The 27,977-nt window shown below is 41.0% G+C and overlaps 1 protein-coding gene across 1 annotated transcript in view; it reads left to right on the top strand.

The window, feature by feature from the left end:
* Positions 1–27,977, top strand: part of LOC126482224 (zinc finger protein on ecdysone puffs-like) — a 157,439-nt gene that overhangs the window by 69,521 nt on the left and 59,941 nt on the right. Inside the window, exon 3 of the mRNA XM_050106203.1 lies at positions 5,602–5,976. Coding sequence (XP_049962160.1) covers positions 5,602–5,976 — 375 coding nt within the window. The remainder of the gene's footprint in view (positions 1–5,601; positions 5,977–27,977) is intronic.

Here is a 27,977-nt window from a genome sequence, read left to right as displayed (position 1 = left end):
GATGAATTCCTACCCATAAGTATTTAGTTACGGAATAAAGAAAATCCTATTTTGAAGTTTATTGGAAATTCTCAAGGACTCTCACTACTATCTGTCACTCTTCTTGCAATCCCCAGCACACAGATAGGCAGTATTTTTGTACTAACTCAATAAACGTTGTGACAAAGCAAGCAGGGATAATTTTAATTCCCCCCTAGTTTCGCCATCTGTCTCCTTAAATTCATTTTTTCATGATTAACTATTTGTCATTAACATACATGAATATAATCTGTGTTTTCATAAAAGGGAAAGATTAGCGCTTCGTTTTAAAGACTATAACACCAGATCTAATTTTGTGCTTAGTTTTAGGTATGTAATTGATTTTCTAATTTATTTTGACTATTCCTAGTTAGTATATTTTGTTATAGGGTGAAATCAGTAATTGTTTCTAAACTTAAATTCTATTGTTGACATATAAACAAATATAAATTCTGTAATAATTATAAACATTTGGAAGACAAAATACTAGTAATCTTAAAGTATCTATTTAGCTCTATTTGAAAACATGTTTGCAAAGCCAGCCCTTAATTAATTCCAAAGTAATTAACAGTTTTGTCAAAAGTATTGTTTACGTAACTATATTTGTTAATTTCATGATGTAAACAAATAATTCGGCCTAACTCCTGTAGTAGAGGAAACTGTTAAAAAGAACTAATTTTTCAATGTATTCAGTTAATCGAATGAGTTAAGTATTAATTTTAATTTCTGTAAATTAAACATCAAACAATGTGTACTTTCAGGGCCTATTATTGTGACGATATATAAGGGCCTGATTTTTAGTCACGAGACAGTCAGTCCACGGCCGAGTTTCAGATGAGAAACCTTTATTGGTTAGACCACACACACACACACACACACACACACACACACACACACAGAGAGAGAGAGAGAGAGAGAGAGAGAGAGAGAGAGAGAGAGTCAACACAAGATAAAAAAATAGAATGTTGGTATTCCAGTTGCTATGGGTTTATTTATCAATTTTCATTTTTTATTTGTAGCTGCCTGAGTTTACATATTGTCATTTTACCATAGTCAGTAGAGCTGTGGACAGTAGAAAATGGAGTGCCAAGTGGAGAAATTGGAACATTTCTGGTGTATCCTTCTGTTTGAGTACAGTAGAGGGGTGACAGTAGCAGAGGTAGCCAGAAGCATTTGTGCCATGTAAGGGGATAAGCAATTGGATGGGGCACAGCAACAAAATGGTTTTCTGGAAGAACGTTTTGACATTAGTGACTATTTATGTTCAGGAAGACCTTTGGGATTTGATAAAGATCATTTAAACACATTAATCCACAGTGATCCATATTGCTGTACTCAAGAACTGGTAGATGTGATGAACTGTGATCATTCCACCACCATGTGATATTTCTTTGCAATGGGGAAGGTTAAAAAATAGGAATTTTTAACTTTGTGCAGCCCTGTCAGCAACTGTGATAATTGAACATGTAACATGGCAGCCTGAGCTGCAAATAGAATCCAAACTTTACCCAGGTTTCAGCCAAAATATTATGGCCTTCTTCAGAAGCAAGTGACACTAAACTACTTCTGAAGAAGGCCAAATTATTTTGGCTGAAACCTGGGTGAAGTTTGGTTTCTCAGTTGCAACTGAGGCTGATGTGTTACATGTTTAAAAAATTGGGTGCATGGGTACTGCATCCTTTAAGCTGATATCACAAATATCAGCAGGTGACCACATATGCATCTCAGTTTGCTTGTCATCAGTTGGCTCATGAACAACACCAACCGTTCCTGACCAACTATTCCTGATCTGTATTGTTACTGGTAATGAGAAATTGTGTTTTTATACTAACATAAGGAAAAGAAAGAAATGGTTGGACCAAACAAAGTAGCGACTCCCCATTCAATGACCCACTGGCACCCACAACAGGTAATGTTATGCATCTGATGGAGTAGCGACAATGGTGGACTACAAATTGCTTCCCTTGTCAACAACTGAGATGTCTTGCAGACACAATCCAAGAACACTAACCAGGAAGACTGTGTGAAGTGATGCTACTCCATGATAATGCCCACCCACATTCTGCTAGATGACAAAGAACAATATACAGGAGTTGGGCTGGGAAGTCATTCCGCATTCACTTTATTCACCTGATCTTGCACTCTCAGATTTCATCTTTCCTGCTCTCTAGCAAACAACCTGCAATGAACTTCCTTTCTCTAAGAAAATGGGCTCCAAACATGGCTCAATGAGTTCTTTGTCTCAAAACCACATGATTTCTACAGTCGCAGAGTAGGAAAGTTACTCCAGTGTCAGCAGACTGTTCTGAATAGTGAAGGATAATATATTATTGATGACTAAAGTCTTCTTAATGTGTATCTGTTGTGTTCATTAAACTTACAGAAAAATGCTATGAACTTTTGCACCAACCCAATATAATACACTCACTGCACTTGTTAGCTTCTAATGCTCAATACACAGTATTTGCTGATTTCATTTTCTAGTGCTTATTGTAGTCATGCCTTAGTTTCCCTCTAGAATTTTAAACTCCCCCACCCTCTGTTTACAAACACTATCTCCATTATCAAATTGACTGTTCATCGATACCTCTGGTTGTATCTTATAAAACTGGTCCCTTTTCCATACAATCTTTAGCATTTATCTGTAGCACCACTTTTGAAAAGCTTCTGTTTGAAGTTTTAACAACTCAAGAATCAGCCTGTGATCATTTAAAGGTATTCATAGTTATATTACTCATTATCTATGAAATCAAAGCCACCATGTAACTTTTCAGTTATGTTTAAAAGTAATTGTGTGTTTCTACTGTCAGACATTGTCAAGGATTACTCAGAAAAGATGTGTATACAAATCATCTATGTCTTGTCAATTTAAATAAATCCACCAAAAGATGAAAGTATAATTTTAGTGACTAGTTACAGTTAGTTGTGTTTTCAATTCATAGCCAGTTACTGTTCAAAAACAACAGTAACATTTGTAATATAATACACAGTGGAGAAATGACTTACACTATCAGTCACCATTGCGAAGTGTGGTAAAGAAGGAAGCTAGGTATTCACCCATAAACCTCTTTGGCCAAGTGTCCATTGATGTGAATAATCTAATGTACAGGGTGATACACATAAGATGTAACATCCCTTTTACTTTGTGAGCGTTAACACATACCGAAATGTGATTTTTCAGCAAATATTAGAGTGTAGTGTCGAGGGGCATGTATGTTTCTGTTTGGTTAATGTTTCTAGCACTGGTATCAAAGGAGATACTGAAAAAAGTATTTTTTTGTATGAAACCACATAACTTTTTGTAACTGCATTCGATAGCTCTTGAGAAGACAATTACAGTGATATAGCATTTGTTAACGCTGACATTGAAACCTGTCATTAAAAAAAATATGAGAAATGTCCTAGAGTGTGAGAGCAAATTGGCTGAAAATGGCATTTGCAGTGCAAACACTGCTGAGCTGACTGTGTAATTGTATACCTAAAGGTAGGCCCTTGAACCAACTTATGACCTAGATGCAGGTTCCCCTACAAATGTTGTTTATCAAAATACGACGTATGCGAGACTCTAGAACATCACAAAAGGTTTAGGAAAAATATTTCACATTAGTGTATCCTCCCAGATTTATGTCAACTGAAACAGAGAAATCAGCTGTTCACCCTTCAAAAATAAATAGGTCTTTTATGCTGCAAAAAGAAACTAGTGTATTAAATTGCTTCGTAGAGGTTAAATAGTCCTGTCAGACAACTGTCTCTACCTACGCAGCTATAAATTATATCATATGGGATACATTCGTTGAACTAAAACTTTTATTAAAAATACTTTGGTGATTACCTGTGCACCGCAAAATAAATATTCGTTTGTGGTTTCACGCTGAATGGAAGCATGTAATGACAGAGTTACCACCTACATGCAGTACACGCTGTCGAACTTATTTGACATTTCAATGCAATTTTATACACATGTAAATGAAGTAAATAATTTACTATCAGTGATTTGGTAACCACTCAGATCACATAACATAGATTTTGCTTCCAAAAAAATAACTTTATCCTTTATTTAAAAATGTGTTCAAACTGTTGATCATGGACTGAAAGGCATATTTGCAGCTGCCATTCGAAAGAATGATGAACAGCTGGAATTACAGTGAATGATATGGTAGAGAATGCTCTGGCAATCCAAATTTCATCATATCCAACATCCAGGAAAGCTCTTATTTGATATTTGCATTGCAACATGGGTTGAGTGAGTTGGACAACTGTTGTGTTGGAGCCACATACAGTGTCGAATATCCAGTGATACCTCATCTAGAAAAACCAGCAGAATGTTCATCAGAAACTGTGCATATGAATATCCATTTAGAATGCCTGGGATGAAGTAAGATCACAATGCAATTTCTTGTGATGCCGCACCATATGTTTATGCTCCACGTCTGTTGATACTACACCTGACGAAACCAATATGAATTTTGCTGCTCATTAGTGCATTTTATGCAGATTTAAATTAGTGTGGTTAGTAAATGTTGATTCATTGGTAGAGAGCACACGTTGGAAAAACATAAGTTGTCTCTCAGTTGCTGAAGGGTAAACCGACATAATTCTGTACGTTGTTTGAAATCACAGTCATTGAGTGCATGATGTAGTGACAGATGATGGGAGTAGATATTCTGTAGATGCAGGATGTGATGGCACTTGTCTGGTTGAGTCCACATTCCTTGGCAGTATGTCTTGCACCACTGTTCAGATTCATTAGCATCATAAGCAGAATAACTTATTTGTGTTCTCTGTCAGTTCCAACCTTCTTTCTTGTACTCTTTTTGATGTTCAAGCAGCGTGTCTGCACTAGTGTCTTAATAACTGGTCCAGTTGCCTGGCACATCAGACACAGACAAGCTGGATAGATAGCTCTACACCACTCTGTTGTTTTTATGACATTTCTTTTACATTTACTGTATAAAAGTACTATATCAAACTTATCGTCATTGGTTTACATGCCTGCACACAATGAATGTTGAAGCAGAATTAAGTGGCCTGCAGTGCAGAGAAGTAGACAGGCAAATGCTTGGCAGTGTTTGCACCGCTAATGCTGATTCCAGCCACCATGCTGTCAAATTCTAGGACATTTCTGGACTTTTTTTACTACAGATTTCAATGTCAGAATTAACAGATCACTGTAATTGTCTTCTCTAGAGCTATTGAATGCATTTATAAAAATTATACATTCAGTTTTAAAAAACATACTTGCTTCAGTATCTCCATTGATACCAGCACTAAAAACACTAACCAAACAAAAAAGATATGTGCTGCTCAACACTCAAACATTTCCTGAAAACCGCATTTCAGCATGTGTAATCATTCACAAAAAAAAAGGGATGTTAGGTCATCCAATGTGACTCACCCTGTCAATTGCAGACTGAAATAAACTTATTTTGGGACTTATTGCATAGCATTATTGAAAAAGTGATGTTCTCTTGAAGTTCCAGAACCTTTTCAGATCTTTATGCCCCTTATTGTTTTAATAGTCCCTGAATGATTATGGATAGAAGAAATACTAATGGAAATGTTTCATTTGTAAAACATTTGCAGCTGGTGAGAGAAATCATAGGCTCCGCAGCTTCCGAGAGGAAGAGGAGGAAGAAGAGAAAATGCTGGAGGAGGAGGAAGAGGAGGAGGAGGAGGAGGAGGAGGAGGGTAGTGGTAGTGATGGTGATCGTGACATTCATGATAATGATGAAGAAAGAGAGGAAGGAGAAAGCAGCATTCACAACAATGACCAACGAGAGAAGGCCGTTGAGACAAGAAGTGTTGAACATGAAGTCGATATAAACACGGACCAACAGTCAGCAGATGAATGTATTGGTAATATTGAATGCACCAAAGACGCTAAAAGTAAACATGCTGATGAAAAAGAAGCACAGCAGCAAACCGATTTACCTGAATATAACTCTGATGTTCCGGTAGGTAAGTAATGCTTAATGACTTTCTTCTAATTTTGCTTTACAGTGGAATTTAGAGGCACACTTTCCCCATTTGACTGACTTTTGTTATCAGATCTTAGTTATAATTTTGAAAGTGCGTTGGCTCATACTTTATAATAATGGGATACTTTGGCTGAAATATCTCTAGTGAATTTACCATATTTATTATTCCAACAAAATTCGTTTTAATTTGTCATTGCAAAAATATCCTAGATAAAAGCACAGCGTACGTGTAATAGTGGTTCATTGTTTTTAAATTGACATATGTTACAGGAGTTTCACATTAAGAAATTTATCAAAATACAACATGGAATTGCATGCAAAAGTAGTATCTTATTTTAGTCTGGAAAATATGTACTTATTGTCAAAAAATAGTTATTTTCAAATGTGTTCTGTTATATGGTTCAGATCCCGGCTATCTCGCTTAACTTCTATAACATCCTGATTGGAACCTACATTTTTTCATTATATATATATAAAACAAAGATGATGTAACTTACCAAATGAAAGCGTTGCTATGTTGATAGACACACAAACAAACACAAACACACACACACACAAAATTCAAGCTTTCGTAACCCACGGTTGCTTCATCAGGAAAGAGGGAAAGAGAGGGAAAGTCAAAAGCATGCGGGTTTTAAGGGAGAGGGTAAGGAGTCATTCCAATCCCGGGAGTGGAATGACTTACTTTAGGGGGAAAAAAGGACAGGTATACACACACACACACACACACACACACACACACACACACACACACACACACACACACATCCAGCCACACATATACAGACACAAGCAGACATTTGTAAAGGCAAAGAGTTTGGGCAGAGATTTCAGTCGAGGCGGAAGTACAGAGGCTACAGAGGCAAAGATGTTGTTGAATGACAGGAGAGGTATGAGCGGCGGCAACTTGAAATTAGCGGAGGTTGAGGCCTGGTGGGTAACGGGAAGAGAGGATATACTGAAGGGCAAGTTCCCATCTCCGGAGTTCTGATAAGTTGGTGTTAGTGGGAAGTATCCAGATAACCCGGACGGTGTAACACTGTGCCAAGATGTGCTGACCGTGCACAAAGGCATGTTTAGCCACAGGGTGATCCTCATTACCAACAAACACTTTCTGCCTGTGTCCATTCATGCGAATAGACAGTTTGTTGCTGGTCATTCCCAAATAGAAAGCTTCACAGTGTAGGCAGGTCCGTTGGTAAATCACATGGGTGCTTTCACACCTGGCTCTGCTTTTGATTGTGTACACCTTCCAGGTTACAGGACTGGAGTAGGTGGTGGTGGGAGGGTGCATAGGACAGGTTTTACACCGGGGTCAGTTACAAGGGTACGAGCCAGAAGGTACGGAAGGTGGTTTGGGGATTTCATAGGGATAGACCAAGAGGTTACGAAGGTTAGATGGACGGCGGTAAGACACTCTTGGTGGAATTGGGGAGGATTTCATGAAGGATGGATCTCATTTCAGGGCAGGATTTGAGGAAGTCGTATCCATGCTGGAGAGCCACATTCAGAGTCTGATCCAGTCTCGGAAAGTATCCTGTCACAAGTGGGGCACTTCTGGGGTTCTTCTGTGGGAGGTTCTGGGTTTGAGGGGATGAGGAAGTGGCTCGGGTTGTTTGCTTCTGTACCATGTCGGGAAGGTAGTTGCGGGATGCGAAAGCTGTTTTCAGGTTGTTGGTGTAATGGTCCAGGGATTCCGGACTGGAGCAGATTCATTTGCCACGAAGACCTAGGCTGTAGGGAAGGGACCGTTTCATGTGGAATGGGTGGCAGCTGTCATAATGGAGGTACTGTTGCTTGTTGGTGGGTTTGATGTGGACGGATATGTGAAGCTGGCCATTGGACAGATGGAGGTCAACGTCAAGGAAAGTGGCATGGGATTTGGAGTAGGGCCAGGCGAATCTGATGGAACCAAAGGAGTTGAGGTTGGAGAGGAAATTCTGGAGTTGTTCTTCACTGTGAGTCCAGATCATGAAGATGTCATCAATAAATCTGTACCAAACTTTGGGTTGGCAGGCCTGGGTAACCAAGAAGGCTTCCTCTAAGCGACCCATGAATAGGCTGGCGTACGAGGGGCCCATCCTGGTACCCATGGCTGTTCCCTTTAATTGTTGGTATGTCTGGCCTTCGAAAGTGAAGAAGTTGAGAGTCAGGATGAAGCTGGCTAAGGTAATGAGGAAAGAGGTTTTAGGTAGGGTGGCAGGTGAACGGCATGAAAGGAAGTGCTCCATCGCAGCGAGGCCCTGGACGTGCGGAATATTTGTGTATAAGGAAATGGCATCAATGGTTACAAGGATGGTTTCCGGGGGTAACAGATTGGGCAAGGATTCCTGGCGTTCAAGAAAGTGGTTGGTGTGTTTGATGAAGGATGGGAGTCTGCATGTAATGGGTTGAAGGTGTTGATCTACATAGGCAGAGATACATTCTGTGGGGGCTTGGTAACCAGCTACAATGAGGTGGCCGGGATGATTGGGTTTGTGAATTTTAGGAAGTAGGTAGAAGGTAGGGTGTGGTGTGTCAGTGGGGTCAGGAGGTTGATGGAGTCAGGTGAAAGGTTTTGTAGGGGGCCTAAGGTTCTGAGGAGTCCTTGAGCCTCCGTCGGGACGTCAGGAATGGTATTACCTTGGAAAACTTTGTATGTAGTGTCGTCTGGAAGCTGACACAGTCCCTCAGCCACATACTCCCAACGATCAAGTACCACGTCTTGGAACCCTTGTCTGCCGGAAGAAAGACAATGGATCAGTCAGCCTTCAGATCACGGATAGCCTGTGGGCTTCAGCAATGGTGATGTTGGGAGTAGGATTAAGGTTTTTCAAAAAAGCTTGAGAGGCAAGGCTGGAAGTGAGAAATTCCTGGAAGGTTTCGAGAGGGTGATTTTGAGGAAGAGGAGGTGGGTCCCGCTGTGACAGAGGACGGAACTGTTCCAGGCAGGGTTCAATTAGGATAGTGTCTTGGGGAGTTGGATCATTAGGAGTAGGATTAGGATCATTTTTCTTCATGGCAAAGTGATATTTCCAGCAGAGAGTACGAGTGTAGGACAGTAAATCTTTGACGAGGGCTGTTTGGTTGAATCTGGGAGTGGGGCTGAAGGTGAGGCCTTTGGATAGGACAGAGGTTTCGGATTGGGAGAGAGGTTTGGCGGAAAGGTTAACTACTGAATTAGGGTGTTGTGGTTCCAGGTTGTGTTGATTGGAATTTTGAGGTTTTGGAGGGAGTGGAGCTGGAAGTGGGAGATTGAGTAGATAGGAGAGACTGGGTTTGTGTGCAATGAGAGGAGGTTGAGGTTTGCTGGAAAGGTTGTGGAGGGTGAGTGAGTTGCTTTTCCGGAGGTGGGAAACCAGGAGATTGGATAGTTGTTTGAGGTGGAGGGTGGCATGCTGTTCTAATTTGCGGTTGGCCTGTAGGAGGATGCTCTGAACAGCCGGTGTGGATGTGGGAGAGGAAAGATTGAGGATTTTTATTAAGGATAGGAGTTGACGGGTGTGTTCATTGGCTGAGTTGATGTGTAGGCGAAGGATTAGGTGGGTGAGGGCTATGGATTGTTCAGTTTGGAACTGGTATAGGGACTGATGGAAAGAAGGGTTACAGCCAGAGATGGGAACTTTATGTGTGAGGCCTTTGGGGGTAATGCCAAATGTCAGACAAGCCTGAGTAAATAAAATATGGGAGCGTAATCTGGCTAGGGCGAAGGCATGTTTGCGGAGGGAATATAATTAAAACTGAATGGGGTCATTGTGGGGATGTTGTGAGGGTGACATGGTATTAGAAGGTGGAAAGTGTAACATAACACTGAAATGAAAATGAAAATAAAAATAAAAATATATGGGGAGAGATAAAGGTGAACTAGAAAGCAGCTGGAGATCTGGTGTGAAAAAAGTCGAAAAAGTGTTGGTTAAAGCTGAGCTATGTTGATCCTGTGGTGAACTTGGGTTGGTAAACAGCGATGTGCACAAAGGTTAGGTGGTTGTGTTGCCGCCAAAACACGTTAAAGGGTGGAGAAATTTGGGAAAATTTCGAAAAAACTGCGTGTAAATGTATTAAAAGGAGTGGTATTGTGGTGGCAGATTATGAAAATGAGGCTAACAATTGTCTGACGAAGAAATAATGACGTTAAAACCTGTGGGAAGCGGCTAAAAATGATCAGTGATGTGGGAAAAACGGAAATGGAAATAAAGCGAAAGTTGTTAGAACTAGCCGAAATGGTTGTTTAATAGGTGATAGGAACTGTTTGTGAACTGGGAACGGTGGATTTTATAGCAGCGGTAGTGTTGAAAGCGGATTTTTTTTTTTTTTTATTGTTTGGAAGTGGGTTACGTATTATTGAGTATATATAGGCAGGATAAAATTTTATGGTAGATTAAGGTAAAAAGGAGAAGGTGAATACAAAGTAAAACTACTTGCAAAAACAGAAAGAGAAAGTAAGATGACAGAAAAGATTTCGAAATGCAACAGTGACAATAACAAACGTAATTTTTGGGTTCAAATTAATGATGTGAATATAATAGAGGGAAACATTCCACGTGGGAAAAATATATCTAAAAACAAATATTATGTAACTTACCAAACAAAAGCATTGGTATGTTTATAGACACACAAACACACACACACACACACACACACACACACACACACACACACACACACACACACACAAAATTCAAGCTTTCGCAACCCACTGTTGCTTCATCAGGAAAGAGGGAAGGAGAGGAAAAGACAAAATCATGTGGGTTTTAAGGGAGAGGGTAAGGAGTCATTCTAATCCCGGGAGCGGAAAGACTTACCTTAGGGGGAACAAAAGGACAGGTATACACTCACACACACACACATATCAAGCCACACATATACAGACACAAGCAGACATTTGTGAAGGCAAAGAGTTTGGACAAATGTCTGCTTGTGTCTGTGTATGTGCGGATGGATATGTGTGTGTGTGCGCGAGTGTATACCTGTCCTTTTTTTTCCCCCTAAGGTAAGTCTTTCTGCTCCCGGGATTGGAATGACTCCTTACCCTCTCCCTTAAAACCCACATCCTTTCGTCTTTCCCTCTCCTTCCCTCTTTCCTGATGAAGCAACCGTTTGTTGCGAAAGCTTGAATTTTGTGTGTGTGTTTGTGTGTCTATCGACCTGCCAGCACTTTTGTTTGGTAAGTCTCATCATCTTTGTTTTTAGATATATTTTTTCCACGTGGAATGTTTCCCTCTATTATATAAATACATAAACTTCTTACTAATCAGAAGATTTCAGTAATAATCATTATACAGTTTACATTCGAGAATTTATTATACAGCTGTACACATTTAGTTAATCATAGTTACATTATTTCATTGTTTATACATTCCTTCCAAATTACTTCCAAGATATTCTTCAATTGAGTCATATGATTTATTTTGAAACCACATGTCTAATACCTCCTTAAATTTAAAGAGGGTGAGGGTTTTGACTAATTGTGGCAGTTCGTTATATAACTTAAGACTTAGATGTTTGTGACTGTTGTGTGTCAGTGACAGCCTAGATACGGTATATCAAGTATGCAGTGCAAATGTAAATTTATTCTCTGTGTAAATTGTTGTTTATTTTCATTTACGTATATTAAGCAGTTATACATATAGAGACTTAGGAAGGTCATTATATTTAGTAGGCTGAAGTGCTCGTTACAGGTTTCTCTTGGACCCAATCCTTGTATACATTAATTGCTTTTTTTGCCATTTGAATACACAGTTAGTGCCTGTTGAATTACCCCATAACAGAATCCCATGTTGTAGCTGTTGCTGAAAAAATGCATAGTGGCAAAGCATCAATAAACTTTTACTGACAGAATATCGCAATTTATACAGGGTGTTACAGAAAGGTATGGCCAAACTTTCAGGAAACATTCCTCACACACAAAGAAAGAAAATATGTTATGTGGACATGTGTCCAGAAACGCTTACTTTCCATGTTAGAGCTCATTTTATTACTTCTCTCCAAATCACATTAATCATGGAATGGAAACATACAGCTACAGAACATACCAGCGTGACTTCAAACAGTTTGTTACAGGAAATGTTCAAAAATGTCCTCCGTTAGCGAGGATACATGCATCCACCCTCCGTCGCATGGAATCCCTGATGCACTGTTGCAGCCCTGGAGAACGGCGTATTGTATCACAGCCGTCCACAATACGACTACGAAGAGTCTCTACATTTGGTACTGAGGTTGTGTAGACAAGAGCTTTGTGTTGATGACGTGATTGCACAATTGCGTGTGGATTCTCGTCAGCCCACACATGTTGATTGTGAAAATTCACAATTTGATCACGTTGGAATGAAGCCTCATTCGTAAATAGAACATTTGCACTTAAATGAGGATTGACACATTGTTGGATGAACCATTCACAGAAGTGTACCCGTGGAGGCCAATCAGCTGCTGATAGTGCCTGCACATGCTGTACATGGTATGGAAACAACTGGTTCTCCCGTAGCACTCTCCATACAGTGACGTGGTCAATGTTACCTTGTACAGCAGCAACTTCTCTGATGCTGACATTAGGGTTATCGTCAACTGCACGAAGAATTGCCTCATCCATTGCAGGTGTCCTCGTTGTTTTAGGTCTTCCCCAGTCGCGTGTCATAGGCTGGAATGTTCTGTGCTCCCTAAGACGCCGATCAGTTGCTTCGAATGTCTTCCTGTCGGGACACCTTCGTTCTGGAAATCTGTCTCGATACAAACGTACCGCGCCACGGCTATTGCCCCGTGCTAATCCATACATCATATGGGCATCTGCTAACTCCGTATTTGTGAACATTGCACTGACTGCAAAACCACGTTCGTGATGCACACTAACCTGTTGATGCTACGTACTGATGTGCTTGATGCTAGTACTGTAGAGCAATGACTTGCATGTCAATACAAGCACCGGAGTCAACATTATCTTCCTTCAATTTGGTCAACTGCCGGTGAATCGAGGAAGTACAGTACATACTGACGAAACTAAAATGGTCTCTAACATGGAAATTAAGCGTTTCCGGACACATGTCCACATAACATCTTTTCTTTATTTGTGTGTGAGGAATGTTTCCTGAAAGTTTGGCCATACCTTTTTGTAACACCCTGTATAGCAGGAATATCACACTTGCGAGTTTGCCTGTCAGATAGCTTATGTTGTTGTTGTGGTCTTCAGTCCTGAGACTGGTTTGATGCAGCTCTCCATGCTACTCTATCCTGTGCAAGCTTCATCATCTCCCAGTACCTACTGCAGCCTACATCCTTCTGAATCTGCTTAGTGTATTCATCTCTTGGTCTCCCTCTACGATTTTTACCCTCCATGCTGCCCTACAATACTAATTTTGTGATCCCTTGATGTCTCAGAACATGTCCTACCAACCGATCCCTTCTTCTAGTCAAGTTGTGCCACAAGCTCCTCTTCTCCCCAATTCTATTCAATACCTCCTCATTAGTTATGTGGTCTACCCATCTAATCTTCAGCATTCTTCTGTAGCACCACATTTCGAAAGCTGCTATTCTCTTCTTGTCTAAACTATTTATCGTCCACGTTTCACTTCCATACATGGCTACACTCCATACAAATACTTTCAGAAACGACTTCCTGACACTTAAATCTACACTCGATGTTAACAAATTTTTCTTCTTCAGAAACGCTTTCCTTGCCGTTGCCAGTCTACATTTTATATCCTCTCTATTTCGACCATCATCAGTTATTTTGCTCCCCAAATAGTAAAACTCCTTTACTACCTTAAGTGTCTCATTTCCTAATCTAATTCCCTCAGCATCACCCGACTTAATTCGACTACATTCCATTATCCTCGTTTTGATTTTGTTGATGTTCATCTTATACCCTCCTTTCAAGACACTGTCCATTCCATTCAACTGCTCTTCCAAGTTCTTTGCTGTCTCTGACAGAATTACAATGTCATCGGCGAACCCCAAGGTTTTTATTTCTTCTCCGTGGATTTTAATTCCTACTCTGAACTTTTCTTTTGTTTCCTTTACTGCTTGCTCAATACACAGATTGAATAACATCGGGGATAGGCTACAACCGTGTCTCACTCCCTTCCCAACCACTGCTTCCCTTTCATGCCCCTCAACTCCTTGTAACTGCCATCTGCTTTCTGTACAAATTGTAAATAGCCTTTCGCTCCCTGTATTTTACCCCTGCCACCTTCAGAATTTGAAAGAGAGTATTCCAATCAACATTGTCAAAAGCTTTCTCTAAGTCTACAAATGCTGGAAACGTAGGTTTGCCTTTCCTTAATCTTTCTTCTAAGATAAGTCGGTCAGTATTGCCTCACATGTTCCAACATTTCTACGGAATCCAAACTGATCTTCCCCGAGGTTGGCTTCTACCAGTTTTTCCATTCGTCTGTAAAGAATTTGCGTTAGTATTTTGCAGCTGTGACTTATTAAACTGATAGTTTGGTAATTTTCATGTCTGTCAACACCTGCTTTCTTTGGGATTGGAATTATTATATTCTTCTCAAAGTCTGAGGGTATTTCGCCTCTCTCATACATCTTGCTCACCAGATGGTAGAGTTTTGTCAGGACTGGCTCTCCCAAGGCTGTCAGTAGTTCTAATGGAATGTTGTCTACTCCGGGGGCCTTGTTTCGGCTCAGGTCTTTCAGTGCTGTGTCAAACTCTTCACGCAGTATCATATCTCCCATTTCATCTTCATCTACATCCTCTTCCATTTCCATAATATTGTCATCAAGTACATTGCCCTTGTATAGACCCTATATATACTCCTTCCACCTTTCTGCTTTCCTTTCTTTGCTTAGAACTGGGTTTCCATCTGAGCTCTTGATATTCATGCAAGTGGTTCTCCTTTCTCCAAAGGTCTCTTTAACTTTCCTATACGCAGTATCTACCTTACCCCTAGTGAGATAAGCGTCTACATAATTACATTTGTCCTCTAGCCATCCCTGCTTAGGCATTTTACACTTCCTGTCAATCTCATTTTTGAGATGTTTGTATTCCTTTTTGCCTGCTTCATTTACTGTATTTTTATATTTCCTCCTTTCATCAATTAAATTCAATGTTTCTTCTGTTACTCAAGGGTATCTACTAGCCCTCGTCTTTTTACCTATTTGATCCTCTGCTGCCTTCACTATTTCATCCCTCAAAGTTACCCATTCTTCTTCTACTGTATTTCTTTCCCCCATTCCTGTCAATTGTTCCCTTATACTCTCCCTGAAACTCTGTACAACCTCTGGTTCTTTCAGTTTATCCAGGTCCCATCTCCTTAAATTCCCACCTTTTTGCAGTTTCTTCAGTTTTAATCTGCAGTTCATAACCAATAAATTGTGGTCAGAGTCCACATCTGCCCCTGGAAATGTCTTACAATTTAAAACCTGGTTCCTAAATCTCTGTCTTACCATTGTATAATCTATCTGATACCTTTTAGTATCTCCAGGGTTCTTCCATGTATACAACCTCCTTTCATGATTCTTAAACCAAGTGTTAGCTATGATGAAGTTATGCTCTGCACAAAATTCTACGGCGCGGCTTCCTCTTTCATTCCTTTCCCCCAATCCATATTCACGTACTATGTTTCCTTCTCTCCCTTTTCCTACGCTTGAATTCCAGTCACCCATGACTATTAAATTTTCGTCTCCCTTCACTATTTGAATAACTTCTTTTATCTCATCATACATTTCATCAATTTCTTCGTCATCTGCAGAGCTAGTTGGCATATAAACTTGTACTACTGTAGTAGGCGTGGGCTTCATGTCTATCTTGGCCACAATAATGCGTTCACTATGCTGTTTGTAGTAGCTTACCCGTACTCCTATTTTTTTTATTCATTATTAAACCTACTCTTGCATTACCCCTATTTGATTTTGTATTTATAACCCTGTATTCTCCTGACCAAAAGTCTTGTTCCTCCTGCCACCGAACTTCACTAAGTCCCACTATATCTAACTTTAACCTATCCATTTCCCTTTTTAAATTTTCTAACCTACCTGCTCGATTAAGGGATCTGACATTCCACGCTCTGATCCGTAGAACACCAGTTTTCTTTCTCCTGGTAACGACGTCCTCCTGAGTAGTCCCCGCCCGGTTATCCGAATGGGGAACTATTTTATCTCCGGAATATTTTACCCAAGAGGATGCCATCATCATTTAATCATACAGTAAAGCTGCGTGCCCTCGGGAAAAATTACAGCTGTAGTTTCCCCTTGCTTTCAGCCGTTCGCAGTACCAGAACAGCAAGGCTATTTTGGTTATTGTTACAACGCCAGATCAGTCAGTCATCCGGACTGTTGCCCCTGCAACTACTGAAAAGGCTGCTGCCCCTCTTCAGGAACCACACGTTTGTCTGGCCTCTCAACAGATACCCCTGCGTTGTGGTTGCACCTACGGTACGGCTATCTGTATCGTTGAGGCACGCAAGCCTCCCCACCAACGCCAAGGTCCGTGGTTCATGGGGGGGAGATAGCTTATATGTGAAACAAATACTAACAAAGAGATAGAGGGGGTGGCCAGTACTTACCTCAGCTCAGTACAGCCGATAGATACACAAAACAGAACAGAAAATTTACGTTCCTAGCTTTCGGAACTTTGTTACTTCATCAGGGAGGAGAGAGGGAAAAGAAAGGGAAGAGGGGAAAGTGGATTCAGTTACTCACAACCCAGGTTATGAAGCAACAGGGAAAGGAAAACGGGGAGGGTAGCAAGGATGGAGGCATGGTTGTCTTAATTACCCTGAGAAAATTTTCTAAATTATCCTGTGATGTGTTACAAACATATACTGCAACTCTGATCCGTAGAACACCAGTTTTCTTTCTCCTGGTAACGACGTCCTCCTGAGTAGTCCCCACCCGGTTATCCGAATGGGGAACTATTTTATCTCCGGAATATTTTACCCAAGAGGATGCCATCATCATTTAATCATACAGTAAAGCTGCGTGCCCTCGGGAAAAATTACAGCTGTAGTTTCCCCTTGCTTTCAGCCGTTCGCAGTACCAGAACAGCAAGGCTATTTTGGTTATTGTTACAACGCCAGATCAGTCAGTCATCCGGACTGTTGCCCCTGCAACTACTGAAAAGGCTGCTGCCCCTCTTCAGGAACCACACGTTTGTCTGGCCTCTCAACAGATACCCCTGCGTTGTGGTTGCACCTACGGTACGGCTATCTGTATCGTTGAGGCACGCAAGCCTCCCCACCAACGCCAAGGTCCGTGGTTCATGGGGGGGAGATAGCTTATATGTGAAACAAATACTAACAAAGAGATAGAGGGGGTGGCCAGTACTTACCTCAGCTCAGTACAGCCGATAGATACACAAAACAGAACAGAAAATTTACGTTCCTAGCTTTCGGAACTTTGTTACTTCATCAGGGAGGAGAGAGGGAAAAGAAAGGGAAGAGGGGAAAGTGGATTCAGTTACTCACAACCCAGGTTATGAAGCAACAGGGAAAGGAAAACGGGGAGGGTAGCAAGGATGGAGGCATGGTTGTCTTAATTACCCTGAGAAAATTTTCTAAATTATCCTGTGATGTGTTACAAACATATACTGCAACTCATTGTTGTCACACGTACACTTATTAAAAATTATCAACCAAAAAGTAGGTTTTAATAAATACACTATTTTACTACTCTTTAAATGTTCCAATTTTTAGGATGGGAGGGGAGAGAGGTACTACTGCTGTTAGATACAAGTGAGGCGCTAGCAAGTGCAGCTATGCAAGCTATTAGTTTGAATTTTCCTATCTTCTCAATGGGTTTCACAATTTTTTTCTAATGGTTTCCATAGAAATTTTATTCTTCATCTATGCATATCCTTCTCTTGTGATCCTTCCTCTCCTTCTCTTGGCAGTGTTGTTTCATGTAACAAAGAAAACAATAGATAATTAATACAGTGGAATTTTTTTACATGTTTTATATATTTTAATTGATTCCGTTCCCTATACTTGGCACCATCCTTTTGATGGTCACCAGTTATACTGGTATTTAAGTACCGGTGCCTTAAGGAGGTGCAAATAATGTGGATTATTTCGAGGTATGTGGCTAGCGGAGACTTTCACCAGCAGAAATTCATGTGTCTGAGTTTGCACTTCCACAGTCTGTCAGTATGATACCACTGTAACAGTCTAAATTGATTACTATATTAACTCTCCTTTGCACAGAGCGATAGTTAGCTCTTCTTTCTTGGAGAAAAGGAAGTATCGTCTATCTCCATGGTAAAGAACGCAGTATAATGCAATCATAAATAATGTCGCCATTATATCTGAAGATTGCAGGCTACAGTGTATCCGTTTACCATTTTCAGGATGAGCAATTTAGAAATGAAAGAGACTGCCTCCGTTTCTGGAAGATAGTAAAAACTTCTAAACAAATATACATATGTTATTGTCTGATATATACTCAGTATGTCCACTCAGAATCATGAACGGGAAGCGACAAATAGTTGAAGAGTGAAAAATTTGATATCAACTTGAGGAAACATTAGATTACAGATATATGTTTATCTTTCTTTTTGTATGTAACTCTTTTTGGTGTAGGCATGTTTATATTGCATCTTTGCCCCGCACAATATTCCAATACTGACTGAATAACATACTTTATGGCTAAATCAAAATAGGATCTATCACATCATGTAAGCACTCAGTGTTCAAACACATTGGCCACCACTATGAGACATTCTTATGACCAAGGCAACAGTACATTTGCTGGTGCTTGGATTAGTCTCAAAGGCATTCAACACACTTTCTTACCTAATGATTGAATGTGCCAATCATGGCCTGACCTCATTAGCTCTGCCACTTCTTAGTGACCTGTACTCACAGATATTTTGGTGCAGATGTGCAAACAAACTAGGGTGTGATGATCCATAACTGTCTGGGAAGCATTTCTGGATAAATGCATCCAGTGGCTTGTCATTGCACTCAATGTGCTGACTGGCACTGGAATGAGGAAGTTATCAAGTTCCCTTCCAGCACTCTCATGTGCAGCACCACCTAGCACCATACGACAATACTTGTGGCCATTGGTTGCTGTGTTATTGTCAGTCATTATTATTGCCCCACCTCCTCTAGAAGTTTTTGCAACAGTTCTGGGACACCCTATATACACGGTATAACAAAAATGTATGGCACACATTACGGGACACATTCCTCACACATAGGTGAAGAAATTGTATTATATGAAAGTGCTTTGTTTCCATGTTACAACTAATTTTCTCCAACTCATTAATCATGGGAAAGGTACATGAACGGAACACACCAGCGTACCACATGCAACACATTCTCACAGGAGATGTTCAATGTGCCCTCCATGGGCATTGACACATGCATCAGCTCGCCATGTAGTGAATCTTGGATGCGCTGATGCATCCCTGGAGTATTGCGTATGGTTTCCCAACCTTCCATAATACGGGTACAGAGACTCTGAACATCTTGTACTGGGGTTCCATACACAAGAGCTTTCAAATACGCCCACAAATAAAAGTCCAGTTCATTTAGGTCCAGAGAGGGTGGAGGCCAGGCAGTTAGTGCACTTCTACCTGTACATCTGTCACCAAATTTGTTATTATTGATGCTAAAATAACGAGTTACTCCATCATGCGTGAAGTACGTGTTTTTTCCCACGGCTAAAGGCACATCTGCTAACAGATCATGTAGAACATTCTCTACAAGATAGTGATAATTTTGTCTGTTGAACCTGGGTGGAAGAAAGTGAGGCCGTACCAAACAGTCACCAACAATGCCCACTCAAACACTGATAGAAAATCTTTGTTGATGACTTGCTTCAACAGTTGAATGAGGACTGACGTCTGCACGTACATGCTGATTGTGAAAATTTACAGTCTGATCTCGCTGAAATGATGCCTCATCTGTGAAGAGCTTGGTTGCACTAAAACAACAGTTTGTTGAATAAACTATTCACAGAAAAATACCTGTGCAGGAAAATCAGCTGCTGGTAGTGCCTACACATGCAGTAAATGGTATGGATACAGCTGATCCTCGTGTAACACTTGCCAGACAGTCATGTCCTCAATATTCAGTTTTGCAGCTACATGTCTTGCACTGTCACTAGGGTCACCGTCAACTGCATGAAGAATTGCTGCTCCTCTTTGCGGTCTCCTTGTCGTTCTTGTCTCTCCTGGTCATAAGTATCAGGCTGAAATGCCCCAGTTTCTGTAAATTGATGATAAATGGCTTCAAATGTTATCCTGCTGTGGAAATTTCTCCCAGTATAAACATTGGGTGTGAATACCATTGCTGTCAGCTAATCCATACATCAAATGGGCATTTGCCATCTCTGTGTTTGTGTACACTGCCATTGCATGAGCCCTGTCTGTGATTAACTGAATGTAGTAACCCATGGGCTTGCAACAGTCGGACTGATCACTGGAACGGTTCATGTTACCTATAAACAAACAATGATGTACGTTGTATTGCAACAGGGACATAAAAATCAAAATACTGCCAGTAACAATATTATGAAAGGAAACTTGCCATTCACCACATAGCAGAGATGTTGAGTCACGTCAGTGAACTGTGTAACCAGATGTCACCAAGAGTGCATGTTCACTATGGTTCTAATGTTCTGTTCTTATGTGTTTCCTGTTATTAATGAGTTGGAGAAAATGAGTTTAATATGGAAACAAAGCATTTCCAGACCAATGTTCATATAGCATAATATCTTCGTCTATGTATGAGGACTGTGTCGTGCAATGTGTGCTGTTCATTTTTTTACAGCCTTTTTATACTGATGATTAAAAGCAAAAGATAGCTCTGACTATTCATATGTTTTCCTCAAGTATGTCTTTAGGATCCATATTTTTAATGATTTTCAAGTATTTGGTGCTGAACTGCATGCAATCCTGAAGGAACTGGAGTGGCTAAAGCATTATTGAAGAAGAAATTTTGTATTGATGTTTTAAACGTGACACAACAGATGTATTTAGTAGCAAAAATAATACAAAATTAATAGTATTCTCTTCTTGCTACAACCACTGAATGACAAATACTATTCTGCTGAACACCATGGCACATTACAAACAGGGAAAAGAGCAGTCAGTTGTAAACAACTAAGGAGCCTTCAGTAAACACAGTATGTCTCAGTGTGCCATTCCCCTGCAGGCTGTCATCTTACTATTGAGTTAGAGAGTTATTTTTAGGTGGAAGGAGGAATGACAGATGATGAACATGTAGCTGCAGCCTGTGAAATTGGCTGGTCTACCATAACATACCTTCCTCCAATCATTCCAGAGAGTTGATCTCATCCTGATCTGCCTATAAATTGGGCACTATCCTTTTACACTTACAAAGGAAGCTCCCCATTGCATCCCCCTCAGATTTAGTGGTATAAAGGCCCAGTTGATAGCCCATCAAAAATTGAACTCAGATCAAGCATGAGAACAGAAAGAAGGTGTACTGAACTGTGAGAAAGGAAGCAAAATAGAAACAGTGAATGATCCAAGCTTAAGATTTGCAACATAGAGTGAATTGCAGGAATTATGGCATTGTGGTTGTGTGATTATTGTGTTGGACTGCAATGTGGAAGATCCTAGTTCCAATCTCCCTCATGCCTCTTCTCTTCTATCTTTCTTTCTTTCCCCCCCCCCTCCCCCCCCCCCCCCTCACCACAAAATTATGAACTTTCCATCTGGCCATTGACATTTCTCTTCTTCTGTAGTATTGGCAATTGTCGTACTATAAAACGGTTAAAGAATATGAGTCATGTGGTGAGAATATTTTACCATCAAAAGTAAATGTAATAAATAGTGAGAGCAAACAAGATGCCACGTAGACCTCTCACAGAAATGAAAACAACAAATAGATCAGTGTGAACTACATTACAATAAAGGAATTCGAGTCAAACTTCCAAAACAGCTCACAAGAGTTGTAACATGTGGTACTTGTGTAGAACTAACAGGAGGTATGTACGTCTGGAGGTCCCTTTGTTACACCTTGCTGTTGCAAACAGATGTTACACAGACACAAATTTGAATATAACAAACACACACACCAATGGAATTTTTTCTTTAAAAAAAAAAAAGTGGCACAGAAGGGACATTTGAACACAGTCCAACATGGTGACCACATAACCATGACACTGTAGGTATTCTATTGTTTTTAACTTTGCACATCTTGAGCTTGGACTGTTCACTGTTTCAAATGTTGCTTCTTTTTTCACAGTTCATTATACCTTCTTCCTCTTTTTGTCCTTTTTGTCCTTGAACTGTGTTCAGTTTATGATGAGCTATCCACTGGGCTGTCTTACCACTAAATCTGAAGGGGGTCGATGGGGAGTTTCCATTGTTAGTTTCGTACTTAAGTAGAACAACCTCTGTGTATGTAATGCCTATAGCATTAAAAGTACTGCACATCACATTTTAGCAGTTTAACTTCATGTTGGGACAAGAAAGCAGCAGCAAATTTATTGTATGTCTTATATTTTCAATCTAACAAGATGAATGGAATATGGCTTTTAAAACTTTGTGTAGTCTCTGCTCTAAGCCTTTGGGTTGGAGGTTTTTAGTGTGCTACAGAGTGGCTAGCTCGTGTTTTTTTAGTTCAGCAGTTAGGTATATTTTTATCATTTGTAGAATTGTAATCAATGATGTTCTTGCAATGATGGAAACCCACTGACCACATCATGTGCAAAGGTCAAAATCTTCTCCGTAAAATGAGCCCTATAGCTTGGAAAGACAGAAAAAAAATTAGGGTTTAACATCTTGTCGACATCAAGGTCATTAGAGATGGAACACAAGCTCTGAGTGTTTCCAGGATGGGGAAAGAAAGCGGGTGTGCCCTTTCAATGGAACTATCAAAGCATTTGCCTGCAGTGATTTAGGGAAATCACGCTAACCACTGCGCGTCTGGCTTGGTATATACCTTGGTCCAAGGCATATTTATTTATTTGGTGTCCCCCTAAAAATCAGTTTTTAGACATTGTCATAGCTTTGTCCCACATATGTACACATTTGTACTAATTGTACTCCTGTTACCAGTAAAAGACAAATGCATACACTGATATAAGAAGAGAGGATCAGAAATTATCAGTTTTCTGTTACAAAAAGAAGCTTATTTCTGTATTCACTAAAGTGTTACAAGGTTACGTAGTAGTTTGGAATATTCTATTGAATAAAACCATTTCTTTAAGATGTCTTAAATTAGCTATCTTAAAATCAAATGATAGTCTCTTGTAAAAAAGAAGAAAGAGAAAGAAAGAAAGAAAGAAAATGGAAGTAGTAGCTCCTATTATATGTAGACTGCCTTCTGCACCATTTTTATTATTTGTAATTCTGTGGAAGTTCTCTCTACCACACATGTTGTAGTTACGTATGTACATCACTTTATTACAAGGCTATGTCTTTTGTATCGTAGATACCCCTCTTATTTCTTGTGTATATTAGCTACTACTTTTAATTGCCTCTTATTTTCCATAAATTATCATGATTCAAGAAGGCTGGGGCCCATTTTAGTAAATATACACTCCTGGAAATGGAAAAAAGAACACATTGACACCGGTGTGTCAGACCCACCATACTTGCTCCGGACACTGCGAGAGGGCTGTACAAAGCAATAATCACACGCACGGCACAGCGGACACACCAGGAACTGCGGTGTTGGCCGTCGAATGGCGCTAGCTGCGCGGACACTGCGAGAGGGCTGTACAAAGCAATAATCACACGCACGGCACAGCGGACACACCAGGAACTGCGGTGTTGGCCGTCGAATGGCGCTAGCTGCGCAGCATTTGTGCACCGCCGCCGTCAGTGTCAGCCAGTTTGCCATGGCATACGGAGCTCCATCGCAGTCTTTAACACTGGTAGCATGCCGCGACAGCGTGGACGTGAACCGTATGTGCAGTTGACAGACTTTGAGCGAGGGCATATAGTGGGCATGCGGGAGGCCGGGTGGACGTACCGCCGAATTGCTCAACACGTGGGGCGTGAGGTCTCCACAGTACATCGATGTTGTCGCCAGTGGTCGGCGGAAGGTGCACGTGCCCATCGACCTGGGACCGGACCGCAGCGACGCACGGATGCACGCCAAGACCGTAGGATCCTACGCAGTGCCGTAGGGGACCGCACCGCCACTTCCCAGCAAATTAGGGACACTGTTGCTCCTGGGGTATCGGCGAGGACCATTCGCAACCGTCTCCATGAAGCTGGGCTACGGTCCCGCACACCGTTAGGCCGTCTTCCGCTCACGCCCCAACATCGTGCAGCCCGCCTCCAGTGGTGTCGCGACAGGCGTGAATGGAGGGACGAATGGAGACGTGTCGTCTTCAGCGATGAGAGTCGCTTCTGCCTTGGTGCCAATGATGGTCGTATGCGTGTTTGGCGCCGTGCAGGTGAGCGCCACAATCAGGACTGCATACGACCGAGGCACACAGGGCCAACACCCGGCATCATGGTGTGGGGAGCGATCTCCTACACTGGCCGTACACCACTGGTGATCGTCGAGGGGACACTGAATACTGCACGGTACATCCAAACCGTCATCGAACCCATCGTTCTACCATTCCTAGACCGGCAAGGGAACTTGCTGTTCCAACAGGACAATGCACGTCCGCATGTATCCCGTGCCACCCAACGTGCTCTAGAAGGTGTAAGTCAACTACCCTGGCCAGCAAGATCTCCGGATCTGTCCCCCATTGAGCATGTTTGGGACTGGGTGAAGCATCGTCTCACGCGGTCTGCACATCCAGCACGAACACTGGTCCAACTGAGGCGCCAGGTGGAAATGGCATGGCAAGCCGTTCCACAGGACTACATCCAGCATCTCTACGATCGTCTCCATGGGCGAATAGCAGCCTGCATTGCTGCGAAAGGTGGATATACACTGTACTAGTGCCGACATTGTGCATGCTCTGTTGCCTGTGTCTATGTGCCTGTGGTTCTGTCAGTGTGATCATGTGATGTATCTCACCCCAGGAATGTGTCAATAAAGTTTCCCCTTCCTGGGACAATGAATTCACGGTGTTCTTATTTCAATTTCCAGGAGTGTATATTTGCACTGAGTTCCGTACAAATTGTGGTAGTAATAGTTGTAGTAGTAGTAGTAGTAGTAGTAGTAATTTAATAATAATAATAATAATAATAATAATACTTCCATATGGCTCAATGGCAAGTTTTTCAATTGGACCGAACCTGTCCCAGTGTGGAAGCCATCATCTATAGAGAGGGTACTGGGACTGAAATATTAACAATTCAAACAATGGAATATCCAGGATGGAGCCAGACTCCAGCTGCCGGAGACTGTGGTCGTGTGTGTGTGTGTGTGTGTGTGTTTTCTATTTTTGACAAAGGCCGAGTTGGCCAAAAGCTAACTTTCCTACTGTCTTATTGTCATGCCTTTCTATGACTCAGTATACCCACTATATGGTGAGTAGCAGCTATCCTTTTCATTATAATTTTAACGGTTTAAAAATATTTCTTCACATGCAGTACTTTTGTGCTTGCTCCCATAGCCTACATGGCAGATTCAACAATAATTTCAGCCGGAAAAAGGTTCTTTCTAGTTAAAGATGGGTCATGACATCTGTAGCAGCCAATAAGATGAGAAGATGAGTGGAGGAGGTATCTTAAGCTGACGGTAGATATGCAAGCAGAACATCTTCTGAGAAGGCATCTGTGTCTCTGCTCTTAGCTTTCAGCTTGACATAACAGAAATCCCCACCCCCCAATTGACCTTCAGCTTTTACTCTATCACCAGTTGTCTACCACTGAGATTGACTACCATATTTACTCGAATCTAAGCCGCACTTTTTTTCCGATTTTTGAAATCCAAAAAACGGCCTGCAGCTTAGAATCGAGCGGAAGTTCTGAAAAATGTTGGTAGGTGCCGCCACAACTAACTTCTGCCGTCGAATATATGTAGCGCTACACAGGCATGCTTTGCAGGCACAAAGATAAATACTGGCGCCAAAACCTCTGCGCCAGTAAATAAATTAAAAAAAAAGGTGGAAGACGAGCTTTTTTCTCCGCCCCGAGTTTCGATCACTGCATTTTCATACATTATCCAACAAAGTAAATACAAATTCCATATTGTTCATCTTCGAATGTAGCAGCATTTCAATGTAATACAAAAATCCGACTGGCAAGACTATTCGGGATGTTTGTCAATATGGCCAACTCTACATTCTGAATTTTTTCCTACCTGTGAGAAGATATGGTTGCTAATAGTAACTTTTATGAATTGTGAATCACATGCAGTATTCTCTTCGCCATAAGAATAATACAAACATAAACATTTTGCCATGTATTGTTTCGTGTTTGCTATCTCATTTAAATCCTGTCTGCCTAATAAACTACGAACCTAGATGAGACAACAGCATACGTGGAAGAATGTATGTATCATGTCATGTTTATATTCGCATGATTCTTATGCCTAAAAGTGATACAGTCAGAACTAAGGCACGGCAATTGACTAGATTTTTAAATCTAAGATGACTCTAATTTCTGTGCGGTATGTTATGTACTAAAGAGGCGTGTGCAAAGATTTTCAAATGGAGAAAAATTTTCACTAAACTCTCGTTCAGAACGTCTTCTATCATACGTAGTCTATTATTTGGTTCTTGTTGATCATTACCAAAGAAAGCAGCAGTGTAAGTAACAACAAATAGCAGTCTCTCTCTCTCTCTCTCTCTCTCTCTCTCTCTCTCTCTCTCTCTCTCTCTTTCAAGCGGCTGTATCACGCACAAAAGCAAGCCATAAGCCATGCCGCGAGCGGCGACAGGCCGTAAACACTCATTATCAGTATGTGGCAAACAAGGCATGACACAGTACAGTGACGCGTTTTCATTTTAGAGTGACGTAAACACCTATAACAAAGAGAACGGCAGTTATAAGATCAAAGAAAAATAAGCAATCAATTCAAACCTGATGAAGCACGTGAAAAAGGAAGGGTACCGGTACCCGTATAAATATGGACGGAGCGCCTGACGCATGGCAATGGCTACCTGGTAAAGCTTAACTGCTAAACTTACGACTCGAACCACACTACTGTAGCTGTATCGTCATTGGTTCAACCTAAATTGTGTCTAATATTACAATGCACCAACTTTGTTTCGATTTGGAGGTGCGGCCTAAAACTATTCTCTACCCTTGAATTTCGAGTCTCAAATTTCAGGTGCGGCTTAGATTCGGGAAAATTTTTTTCCCTTGATTTCGAGTCTCATTTTTCAGGTGCGGCTTAGATTCGAGTGCGGCTTAGATTCGAGTAAATACGGTAATGACTTGTTCATTAACCCAAGGTTGCACCCACTGTAACAAGTAATTTCAGATTATACAGTATTCTTACCTCTTGAACTGGCTGTTTTATTCCTACATGTATTGGACACCCATTTCAATGTACATCCTGACAAGGTACTCTCCTGAAACCTACACACCAGTATCCTCCTGAGGAATGGAGATATGTAGTTTTAATATGAACTTGAACCACGTGTCATTCCTGGCAAATCATATCACTGAGAGGTGCAGGCTAAGCTAAATGCAGACTGAAATATTCCATGGTTCCCATGGCCCTAAAGTGTTTCCTTGAGGCACATCACATTAAAGTAGACTATAGGATGATTTAGTCGTCAGCAACAGTTCATTCCTTATATACATTCTAAAAAAAAAAAAAGGGGGGAGGGCAATGAAGGAATTACCCAAATGGGATGGAAATCAGTAGGTGTGGTGTACATATACAGATGAGCATATGATTACAATTTCAGAAAAATTGGCTGATGTATTCAAGAGAGAAAGCTTTACAAATTGAGCAAATCAATAAAGTGTTGGCCCACCTGTGACCCTTCTGAAAACAATTATTTGGCTTAGCAATGATTGATAGAGTTATTGGATGTCCTCCTGTCAAACTGACACATTAGATTATGAGAATCCCAGGGGGATTCGAGGGTCCTGCTCACAATGTTCTGAGCATTTTCAGCACATGTGGGCAGGCATTATCTTGCTGAAATGTAAGCTCAGGATGGCTTACCATGGACAGCAATAAAATAGGGTGTAGACTATTGTTCATGTACCACAGT

The sequence above is a fragment of the Schistocerca serialis genome, chromosome 5 (assembly GCF_023864345.2).
Source record: "Schistocerca serialis cubense isolate TAMUIC-IGC-003099 chromosome 5, iqSchSeri2.2, whole genome shotgun sequence".
Classification (NCBI taxonomy): domain Eukaryota; kingdom Metazoa; phylum Arthropoda; class Insecta; order Orthoptera; family Acrididae; genus Schistocerca; species Schistocerca serialis.
Note: the sequence above shows the minus strand (reverse complement) of the source record. Positions and strands in the feature narration are given on the sequence as shown.